The sequence below is a fragment of the Vombatus ursinus genome, unplaced genomic scaffold (assembly GCF_900497805.2).
Source record: "Vombatus ursinus unplaced genomic scaffold, bare-nosed wombat genome assembly UNPS02014180.1, whole genome shotgun sequence".
In the NCBI taxonomy this organism is placed as follows: domain Eukaryota; kingdom Metazoa; phylum Chordata; class Mammalia; order Diprotodontia; family Vombatidae; genus Vombatus; species Vombatus ursinus.
In genome coordinates this window covers 1,484,951-1,497,049 of record NW_020953958.1, presented here as the reverse complement: position 1 = coordinate 1,497,049, position 12,099 = coordinate 1,484,951, and the positions used below count along the sequence as shown (strand labels likewise).

Here is a 12,099-nt window from a genome sequence, read left to right as displayed (position 1 = left end):
AGCCCTGTAAATACACTTGCGACCTTTCCAACTATGACATTTCTTGAAATAAAATTAGTAAAAACTACTTTTTATAGCCAAGTCTCATTTAGGATTTGAACCAAAAATGATCAAGGCACATCTCATTATTATGTTTTATTTGTGGTTGTTGTTCAGTCCCGTCTGACTCTTGGTGACCCCGTGGACCATACCACTCTAATATTGTCCATGGGGTTTTGTTGCAAAGATTCTGGAGTGGTTTGCCATTTCCTTTTCCAGTAGATTAAGGCAAACAAAGGTTAAGTGACTTGCCCAGGGTCACACAGCTGTCTAAGAGTGAATTTGAAATAAAGTCTTCCTGACTTCAGGCCCAGTGCCCTATCCACTCAGCCATCTAGCTGCCCTCATGTTTTATTTACAGCTAAGTTAAAGCAAGTTTCTTTGAGGCTTAGACCTATTGTTCTCTTTCTCTAGAGGTCTCCATGAGCACCATCTCTGAGATTCTTGGCAGGAGGGTTCAACTGAAAGGACTAATTGGAAAGAGAGCTGTGAAGTGTCCATATTGTGACTTTTATTTTATGAAGAATGGATCAGACCTTCAACGTCACATCTGGGCGCATGAAGGTAATTATGTGTGCTTTTGAAACATAATGACCTTTCTATTTTAGCTTTACATTCTTCATTAGGGTGACATTGAACTAGATGAACTATGAATGCCAGGTCCCTGGAGATCTAGGTCTGTTGGAACTCTCCAGTGCCTCATGGATATGTATCCTTAAGTCTGCTACCATCAGCAAGTTAGCAGATTCTGCCTGAGTTGACATTTCTCAACTCCACGGCTTCTTTATTTGACTGTCTTCATTAGATATTATTGTAACAGCAAAAGGGTGTGAAATAATAATGGCCACAGAGACTAAAGAGCAAAGAAAAGCACCACCTAATCACTTTGTTAGGGAGAGCAAACACTATCTCGATGAGTTAATGATGTTTAATGAAATCAGCAAACAAAGAGAAAAGAATGTCTGTACACATGTTCTAGCATGCGTCATTTTCTGGAGTTAATGTTTGAATCATAAATAGCACTTCTTTTAGACTTCCCAAAATGAAATAAGGAGAGTTAATAAACTGGATCTCTATTAAATGGTTATGTCTTACCTTGGTCAAATGAATTAGTTGTGAATAGGCATTCTCAATGGATTTACAAATAACATAAAATTAGAGTGTGAAAAATATTTCCAGTATCATTAACATTATTGTCTCCATTTCTTTATAGAATGTGTGTTTAGGGAAAGAAATTGGAAATTTTGCTCCCAGAGTTTGTGAGAATAAGTATTATCATGTCATCAAATTACTCAGCTTTTAGAGAAGTATTTGTTCTGCCAAATACTTTGGACTGTTGTTTATGTACCAAGATAATACTACTCACCTGCTGTGGAGAATGCATATGCTTTGAATTGTGTTTCCACTGATTCCTGGTAGTATTTGCATTGAACCATTCAGGACCTGCCACCCGTGGCTCTGTTATTTATAATATCCATTTGCGAAATGGTTAGTCAGACTTGGATGATCTTTGAGCATGCATCACAATGAAGGTAATTGGCTTACCCAGATATAGCACATGTGACTTTGACTTCATTAGTCACCAAATGAACTTGAATTAGGCTGTTCCAAAGAACTAGCACAATGACTATTTCACCAGTAATTTTCTGAGTCTTTCTAGAATGTCGAATCAGAGGAGTTAGCTTTCACAGATGTACTACATCCAAATGCCCAAGTGTATCAGTTTGGTCTAGCAGATATAGCAAAGCATTGGATTTTAAAACTAATTATTTTTAATCTCCTTCTCTGTGTGATGGTGTTTGGTTTTATCAGTTCTCTTAGATGTCTTCCTGAAATTCTCATTTTTGGTTCTGTATACATTAATTATCAAAGAAGTGTAAATAGAGCACTAAAGCTTGGGGTAAGAATTAGTACAAGAGAGTAGCATGTTAGTACTGTAGTCACTTCCGTTAGGTATAATATGTGAATCATAGACAGCACTGATCTCAGAAGAAGTGAAATGACACACAAGACAGTGGACAATGAAAAGAACCACATGGATAAGAGTGGCCTTAAAAAGTCATGGACACCTTATAGGATCAGACTAAATTTCTGTATTCATCCTCTGTTACTTGCTCTTTTTTCTATTTTAAAACCAAAATTGATCAGTAAATTCCCTTTGCAACCCAGTGGGTCTCTTTAGACAACTCTCTTCTTCTTGTTAGGAGTGTTTTGTGTCTTTGGAATTTCATTCTTGAGAGCAATCCCTCTTTGCCCTGTAGGATTTTAGGTGATAAGACTACTATGGAGCCTTTGAAATTAGCTCTCTCTACATCTCAAGTTTATTTTAGACTATGCCCAGTTTCCTTCTACCTTTTTTTTTTTTTGTTGTTGTTGTTGGCTATTCAGTGGGGTTAAGTGGCTTGCCTAGGATCACACAGCTAGTAAGTGTTATGTGTCTGAGGTCACATTTGAACTCAGGTCCTCCTGACTCCAGGGCTAGTGCTCTATCCACTGTGCCACCTAGCTGCCCCTTCCTTCTACTTTTGTAGTGTAAAATCAAGGATGGAGTGATCACTTTGCTCCATGGTTCTCATCATTTTTACTTCAACAACTAATTTTTCCTGTATGGTGAGAATTGGGTCAGAATAGCGTCTTCCTTGTCATTTTCTCCAACTTTTTGAGGATAAAATTATTATTAATGTGAGCCAAGACATTTTCAATTGCTCTGCTTTTATCAGATGGAGCTCCAGTAGATGTCTATATAATTAAAGTCCCCCATCACTACTGTGTTGCCACAATGCCTTGATTGTTATCTATTTCCCAAACTCCCCTTCTGTTTTATCCTTTTGTCCTGCTGATATTTAGTAATACTGTGATGACACTATAGCTTCTATTCTTCCTACTGTCAGCTTCCCACAGATGCTCACCATAAGGGTACTCCCCTTTATGCACGAATCAGAAGACAAAAAGACTTCCCTTGAGTTCCTAGGTTTCCTCAGATTGAGTAGATCTTCTTATTATATACATTGTCTCTCTCCCACCCCCTTTTAGCCATATTTTGGACATGGTTCTCATTCCAAAAAGTCTTAGAGATTCCCCTGAGGTCAAATTCATTTCCTTGTCTAAGGTTATTTAACTCACTTTGCTTATTGCTCACACTTTAAGCATATTCATGACAATCATCATCACAACAACAATAATAGATAACATGTATTCCTTCAAAATTGGCAACGTTCTACGTGTATTATTTCATTTGATAGAACAACCCTGGTTTTTTTTTGCTCCCCCATTTTATACAAGAGGAAGATTGACAGAAGTTGAGAGAAAATTATTCTGAATATCTCAAGGCTTCTGGTTTGATCTCAGTTTTCAGCAGCTAGTTTGAGTTTTGGAGAGGCAGTGTGTCATCATGGGAAGAGCCTTGGCTCTGGAGCCAGAGAACCTGGGTTCAAATCCCACCTTTTACACGAACCACGTGACTATCGTCTTTGGGCCCTGGTTTCCTCATTTGTCAAAACGAGGGTACTGGACTAGATAGCCGCTGAAGTGTCTTCAGCTCAAGAGCTGTGATGCTATGACCTGCTCAGGGTCATATTAAGTGTCTGAGGCAAGTTTTCAATTCAAGTCTTCCACATTCCAGATGCAGGGCCATACCTACTATACCACGTAGCTTCATATAGATGTCTGAGGCTACCAGTTTTCTTGCTAGATTTTTTTCTTGCATTTTGTTCTCCTTTACATTACTGAACATCTCCACTTCCTACATTGTTGCTACTCTCAATGCTACCTTCTTGTGTAGGTACCTCATAGACGTGTTTCTTTTTTTCCCCTTGCCTTTTAGTTTAAAACACTGTTGATAAGAATTGAAATACTATGCAACCAGCACTTTTTTGCCTTTGCCAAAGGGTAGCAGCTGATAGTCAAGCTCCTCTTATCTCTCTCTTTCCCGGCTTCTTAATCTTTTTTGTGGGTGTCATGGAATCCTTTGGCAGGCTGGTGAATTCTATGGATCTCTTATCAGAATACTGTTTTTAAATTCATATAATATGTATGTATGTATGTATGTGTGTGTGTGTGTGTTTACATATATATATATATATATATATACATATGTAGTGAAATAGTTATCAAAATATTTTAAAAATTCACCATCAATTCATTAGGTTGAGAACCTGTGCTCTAATTTCTATCAGTTGTGGCTCAATTAAGTTTCCTTGGATCCCACATCATCAGTGATCTTACCTAATTTGCTTTTTCCATGTTATTCTCATTCTGGTTTTTCTTTTCTCATTACTAATGCATACAGCTCTATCTGGCCTCCCCCCAGCCTTTTTTTAATTGCAGATCACATAATGAGAAATCCCTGAAGCAAATTTTTATACTTCTAATCCCACTGATTGATCTAAGTGCTACACAACTAGGTCACTTTTTTTCTTTTCTCTACAGTTTAGCCATAAATGCTGGAAAGGATCTCCTCCTCAGTCACTTACTCAGGCCTTTCTTTAAAGCATGAATCTCTTCTATAAAGACCTTTTTCCCCTTTTGAGAATTGGGACATTTGTCCATCTCTGATTATTTGGTGTCTTTCCCCCTTCTCTGCTCTTCCACAAAAGTCATTGACAGCAGATCAGCACCCACATCTGCAAGTTCTGCATGTGCATTGGAATTTGATTCTGCTCATGCCAATGACTCGAACTTCTTGAGGATATCTAGCAACCCTTACCATATCTTTACTTGCTCTGGGTTTCTTTTTTCTCTTTATTGTTTTTGTTAACCATCTTTCTTGTTCAGGGATCTTTTCCCTTGGTAGAGGAGATTGGGTAGTCATACTCTCTATTGTGATACATTACTGTTGTCTTATATGACCACAAGCTGCAAGCTCACTTCTTTATTCACCCCAACAGAATTTTTAAAAGCCTTTTTTCACTTGACTTTATTTTCATTTTACAAGCTTCAGCTCATGCTGTCCTGTCTTTCATCCCTTCCATTAGAATATACCCTTTATAATACTGGATTGTTTCATTTAGAACACCTGGAACATAGTGGCTGCCTACTAAATACTTACTGATTGACTGATTGATACTAAGCCTTGGCCTTCTCAACGTTCTTGGTTGCCTGTTCTTGCTTCTGTCTTTGGAGTATGCCCTTTTGAAATCCAAGCTTGCCAGGGAGCTTTCACTAGAGTCTTCTGTGCATCCCCATTTTCATTTTCCTTGGAATGATTTTATGTTGCAAGATTTTTTTCTTGAGAGCATTCCTTTCACCTAGCCTCACCAAGTCTCAAACAGTGGTCAGTGATTTTTTTGTCGTTCATTTTCTTATTTGCTTGTTAGTCTGCACATTCTAATTCCCAGCATTTCAAGAAGGGCCTTCAAGTCTTAGCCTTGTTTGTTCAAACACCGTGGATTAATTAAGTTAATTGAATGGGAACATGCAGAAAGGAAAAATCTTAAGATACCATTGAGGACATCATGACGAATGTTGCTTCAGTACTAATGAAATAACTGGAATTTCCTCATTGTATGTCCCCTCACTCCCATTCCTTCCTTATGTGTCTCCCTCAATGGTTTAATGAATTACTATAGCCGATATAATTCATCACCTGATTATGCTTTATCTATGGGCTTGAATTTCTCCAAACTTAGTTTGTTCTTGGCTAATGGACACACAGTGGGCGTGTATTAAATGCCTGCTGACTGGCTGATTTATTGTCCGTGAAGTTTTTCCATCTTGAAAGGATCTGTTAGACATTCTTTGTGTCCAAAGTTTTTGAGAGCCCAGGGTCACTTTGATGCCATCAGAAGAGGAAGTTGTTGGTGGTTGTGGTGGGGGTTTCTGTTGCTTTCCCAAGCACTTCCAGAATAGCCTCAGTCTGTCATTCTTACATGCTCTTAGTTTCTCAGCATAATAATTTTAAAAAGATTCTGCCTTTTTTTCCCCCTTCCTTTTGGATAGGTGTGAAACCATTCAAGTGTTCGCTATGTGAGTATGCCACTCGCAGCAAGAGTAACCTCAAGGCTCACATGAACAGGCACAGCACTGAGAAAACACATCTGTGTGATATGTGTGGCAAGAAATTCAAGTCAAAAGGCACACTGAAAAGCCACAAGCTCCTGCACACCGCTGATGGTGAGTAGCAGACCCCCTGTAGTGCTTCAGTCCCTTGTGTAGGGGCCTGGGTGTCAGTCTGTCACCCTTAGGCTTGGTAGACTTAAAGAGGAAGGAAGTACTCTCAAGAAAGTGGGCACTTGCTGGTTCTGATATCCATATAAGTTCTTTACATTTTTTTCATTGATTCCTTTGATATCCCTGATCTTTTGTTTTTCCAGATGAATTTTGTTATTATTTTTTTCTAGTTCTATAAAATATTTTTTGTTAGTTTGATTGGTATGGTACTGAATAAATAGATTAATTTAGGTAGAACTGTCATTTTTATTATATGGATGTGGCCTACCCATGAGCAATTTTTCCAGTTGTTTAGATTTGACCTAATTTGTCTAAAAAGCATTTTGTAATCGTGTTAATATAGTACCTGGGTTTGTCTTGTCAGGTATACTCCCAAGTACTTTATATTGTCTACTATTTAAAATGAAATTAAAAATTCTTTTCTAGCTCCTTGATTGAGTGTCCTTCAGCCAGCCTAGACTGAGAGGGTTTTAATGTCTTAGGAAACTGCACTTAGGCCGGACTGAGACAGTGTGTAAGCCATTAGCATGTGCTTTTTTTATGCCTCTCAATGGCACTGCTGCTAGGGTCAGAGCTAAGACAGTGCATTCAGGTGCCCTGGGCAGAGTTTCAGAAGTGTGACATTCTACTTTGAATTTGCATCTTTTCTCTGTTATTGTCCAATGGAAGCTTTGAGCCTTCACCGTGAGCACATGAAGCTTCCCTTACCTCAGAAAGCATCCATGGGGGACAGAGAGCTTGGACTTTTTTTTTTTTTACAGGAGCAACAATAAACAAAGAAATAATGTCTGTCTAGCACTAAAATTTGCAAAGTGTTATGTGCATTTATAAAAAAGTCATATTTAAAAGTATCCTTTGTGCTTCCTGGCATGTCTTATTCTAGGGCAAATGTTTACTTGGTTTACCCTGGCCCTAGCCCTGGCCCTGGCCCTGACTGATGTTTATTTCAAAGTTACAAAAAAGTTTTACACACACATTTTTAGCTTAATTTAACAGATAGCTGGTGTGATGCATAAAGTGCCAGGCCTGTAGTCAGGAAGACCTGAGTTCAAATTCAGTCCTAGACGCTTACTAACTGTTTGACCCTGGACAAGTCACTTAACCCCTATTTGCCTCAGTTTCTCCATCAGTAAAATGAGGATAATAATAGCAACTACCTCCCAGCATTGTTGTGAAGATCAAATGAAATAATAATTGTAAAGTACTTAGCACAGTGCCTGCTACACAGGCACTGTATAAATATTAGTTATTATTAGCTATTATTATCTATCGATCTATCTATCTATATGTTTGTACACACACACATTCATTCACAGGAAAGGCTATTGGAATGTGGAATGGATGAATATTCAGTGTTACATGTTTTAAAAAGAGGGACAGATAACTTATGAAAGAAGATATATCCTTTAAAAACTTCTAGTTATGCTTTTTGTTTCCCAGAATTAGTTTTTCTTTGAATGCTATCTTCTTCCATTTGAACTGCCTCTAGAGCAATCAGAATAGATATTTAAAAAATAATAAGATTTGCAAATACATCTCATCATTGTTATCTTAACGTGCTATTGATTAGACCATCATCATGACTTCAAATGAAGAATTAAATTATTTTAGAAGTTATTTTTAATGTTAAAACTGAGTGTTTTATGGCGTTTGTTCTAGGTGCTAGGAATAAAAAATGTAGAAGGAAAAATCATGTATTAGGTGGAGTTTTTACTATATGCCGATCACTATACTAAGGACTGGAAATACAAAAGGAAAAAATATTGATCCCTACACTCAAGGAGCTCTAATTGGAGGAGACAACACATACCAAAGAATTCACCTGTGGGTGATGGTGTGAGATCAGGGGACCATGGTCAGGAGTCCTTAGCATGCACTGTCAAGTCAGATGAAAAGTCAGGTCAAATCAGCAAGTAGTTTTTAAGGACTTTCTGTGCTCTAGGGCCAGGAGTGGGAAACCTGGGGACTTGAGAAGAGACTTGATTTTATAGAACAAATTCTTTTATTAAGGGGCTTTGTTCTGTGAAGTTTGGATTCAGTCAAAGGGCCATACCTGAAGACCTAGAGGGCCACATGTGGCCTCCAGGCTGCAGGTTCCCGACCCCTGTTAGGCACTATGCTAATTGCTGGATACAAATAAAGGGGAAAACAACAACAACAGCAGTCCCCCTTAGCAGGGAACTCTCAGTCTGATGAAGGAGACAATGATGTTTTGGAGTGCATAGTAGCAAGTAAGTCCTGAAGTTCTTCAGGATGCTTTGGCAGAACAGATGGTCCATTCTGGCAATTATTCCTCTAACTGGAGGAATTTAAAATTGACACTCAACTTATCCAAAAGTTATGAACAGCCATAGAACTCTTTTTGTCTAGGCACCTTGTTGGAGAAAGGGTGAAGGGAGGGCATTTCTTCTAACTTGACTGCTCCATGGATTCTAGGCTTATTGGGAGTGATTAGGGATCAGGCAAAGGGAAAATAAAAGGGGAAGGATGCTTTACTATCAGTTTCTGCCCTATGGTGTCTTATGGCCTCCCCATGGAATTTGAGAAAGGTGCAAAGATGAATAAAATAGAGTCTTTATCCTCAGGTAACTTAGAATCACAGTTATAGGACTGAAGAGTTTGAAGACTTCATCACAGACCATCTAGCCTAACATATGTATGAAGAAGAATCTTTTCTGTATCTTATTCACCAAGTAGTTATCTGGTCTTTTCTTGAAGATCTTTCCAATCTCATTCCATTTTTGAAGTGGTCTGATTGTTCTGAAGTTTTTCCTTACATCAAGCCTAGACTTAACTTTTGGTAGCTTCCATCCACTGAATCGAGTTTTGCCCCTTGGGGCCAAGGAGAACAAGTATAATTCCCTGTGTGACAACCTTTAAGATAATTAAAGATCCTATTCTTCCTAAGTCTTCTCTTTAAGAGACCAGATATCCCCATACTGATGACTCTAAGGCAAGTGCTTTTTCACACTATATTATAATTCAAATCATTTGGATACAGTGCAGTTCATGTCAACTAGTATTTAATGGCAATCTGATGGGAAAATGTTTCTATTATTGCTGAAGTGAGCATTGACTAGGTTCTTTATGTCTATTGCCCATGCTTTCTGGGATTATTGGAAGAGAGATAAGCCTTATTTCCCTCTGGAAGAAAGAATGACATATGTTAGATTCTGAAAATCTAGTTAGCCTCTGTTTTAGTTATCTAAAAACTGAAAATGAAGGTCCACAGGATTTGTAAACTATGTTGTTATATGATAGATTTTTATGCATAACCCTCAACATGAAATGGAGCTCTTTTAGTGATTCTTAAGATTATATCTAAAAAGTCTTTGAAATTTTTATTCTGCTTCACATTTAAAGCCCTTTACAAAGTGGCTCCAACTTGCTTTTTTCAGGTTTATACATTACTCTCTTTCATGAACTCTGTAGTCTCACCAGACTGCTTGCTATTTCTCATAAACCCTTGCCATCTGAGACTTTAGTCAGGTTGTTTACCCTTGCCTAGCATGTACTCCCTCCTCCTCTTCTCTTAGAATCCCTAATTTCCTTAAAAGTTCAGCTCAGCTGCTTTTTCCTATATGTCTGACTCAAAAAAACATTTATTAGGTGTTTACTATGTGCCAAGCACTGTACCAAGTGCTGGAGATGCAAAGATAATGAATGATATAGTCTTTGTTTTTAGGGAGCTCATGTTCTTTTTGGGAGAGACAAAAAAGTTCATCTGGAGGAAAGCTGAAAAGGTTGTAAATCCGAGGGGAGCAGTTTTTGGGGCAAATGGTAAAGTACAGGAAAAAAAATTCATATCCCCAAAGTCCTTGATGCTATCAAATGGTTCAGTGGTTATGGTTTTGTCAATAGAAATAATCCACAAAGAATAAAATGACCTTTATTTCTACTAACTGCTAGTGCCTCCCTGCCAAAAATTATTTATGTGTATGTATTGTCTCCCACTCATAGAATATAAGATTCTTGAAGGACAACTGTTTGATTTTTGTGTTTGTATGATCAGTGCCTAACACAATGCCTGGCACACAATAGACATTTAATAACTGATTGGTAATTGAATTATTGAATTTTCACAGCAAACAGTGATTAGGAGGAAGGCTCCATGAGGGAAAACAGTCTTGATTATTGTAAATATGTATTCACAAGATATATCTGCCATTTGAATAATGTATGTAATGTGGCTGTATTTAATAGTGAGGATGTTGGACTTTGGGACTGATCCTACATGCCTGATACTTGACTCAAGATGCTATGTTTTTTTATTAATAAATTTAGTTATTTATTTTTAGTTTTTAACATTCACTTCCACAAGATTTTGAGTTCCAGATTTTCTCCCCATCTCTTACCTCCCCCTCCTCCAAGATGGCATGTAAACTGATATAGGCTCAATATATACATTCACATTAAACCTCTTTTAATATTAATCATGTTGTAAAAAAGAATTAGAACCAATGGGAGAAACCAAGAGAGAGAAGAAACAAAAAAAAAGAGAGAGCAAATAATACGTTTCAATCTACTTTCAGACTCTATAGTTCTTTTTCTGGATGTGGACAGCATTTTCCATCATGAGTCTTTGGGATTTGTCTTAGATCAAGATGCTGTATTTTATTTTAAGTGCCTCAGTGGTGATATACCTACCAGAAATAAATTTGTATTTGCCATGACAGTGACAATGACCATGCTAATGACACACCTGACTTTCTGTTATCCCAGAATCTTGGATTTTAGAGCCGGAAGAGGCCTTCATTTCATAGATGGGAAAATTTATACTTTGAGAAGTGATTTTGCCAAGTCACATGGTGAGGTAGAGAGAATGTGAGGACTAGAATCTTGTTGTCTTGAATCTCTGCTACAATTCTACCTTCTGAAGGAATCATTTCCTGGTCTCCCTTTAATGCCAATGTCTCCTGTCTGAGATTAGCTCCAATTTATCCTGTATATATCTTGCTTTTTTATTTGTTGTTTGCTTTTTGTTTCCGCCTTTAGAAGGTGAGTTCCTTGAGAGTAAGGACTGTTTTTACCCTTCTGTTCTCAACACTTAGCACAGTACCTGACACGTAGTAGGGGCTTTAACAAATGCTTGTTGAGTGACTGAATCTCAGCCCAGCATACGTTCCTGTAACACTATGCTGTCTCCTGGAAACCTGTTAATACAAGCGCAATTGTGTCATGCAATTGTAGTCTGTGAGTTTTGGCTTACTTTAGAGAGTTCTAGGCTAAAAGTCCACAGATCAAAGCTCCCAACTCCCCTGCTGATTTATTATGCAATTTTAAATAAGCCATATGCTTTTGACCTCACATTCTGGTTTGTGAAATGAGGATATTATTTGTTATCTGGGAATGCCATGAGAGTCTATTAGAAAATTTTAATAAAATGCTTTGAATTCCTTGGGGAAACAAGGCTTAATTGATGAAAATATCAAGTATCAAGTTAGTGCTCCTGCACAGATAAGGAAGCATCTTTTTTTTTTCTTTAAACTTCCATGTAAATTGCCTCTTAATTGCATTTATATTTAACATATGTCTTTCAGCTATAGGAGGTCAGCTTTCCTGTAAACTCTCTGAAATTTCTCTTCCAACCTCTTCATTCAACTGAAACCACTCTTTTCAACATTACCAGTATTTGCCAGATCTGATGGCCTCTTCTAGGTCCTCCTTATTGACCTTTCTGTAGCATTTGACACTGTTAATCACCATCTTCTCTAAAATATTTTCTCCTCTTTGTGTTTTTAAGACACCATTTTCACTTGGTTCTCCTCCTACATGTCTCCTTCTTAGTCTCTTTTTAATGATTCATTATCTGTGTCATGTCTACTAACTGTGGATGTCTCCTAGGTCTCTATATTGGGCCCACCTCTCTTTTCTGTCTGTACTCTCTCACTT

General features: G+C 37.7%; 1 protein-coding gene across 4 annotated transcripts in view; it reads left to right on the top strand.

Annotated features, from left to right (window-relative positions):
• ZFAT (zinc finger and AT-hook domain containing) overlaps positions 1-12,099 on the top strand; it is a 271,413-nt gene that overhangs the window by 140,624 nt on the left and 118,690 nt on the right. For all 4 annotated transcript variants that reach the window (XM_027860422.1, XM_027860423.1, XM_027860424.1 and 1 more), the window contains 2 exons: positions 454-603; positions 5,977-6,150. In XM_027860422.1, the coding sequence (XP_027716223.1) occupies positions 454-603; positions 5,977-6,150 (324 nt within the window). The remainder of the gene's footprint in view (positions 1-453; positions 604-5,976; positions 6,151-12,099) is intronic.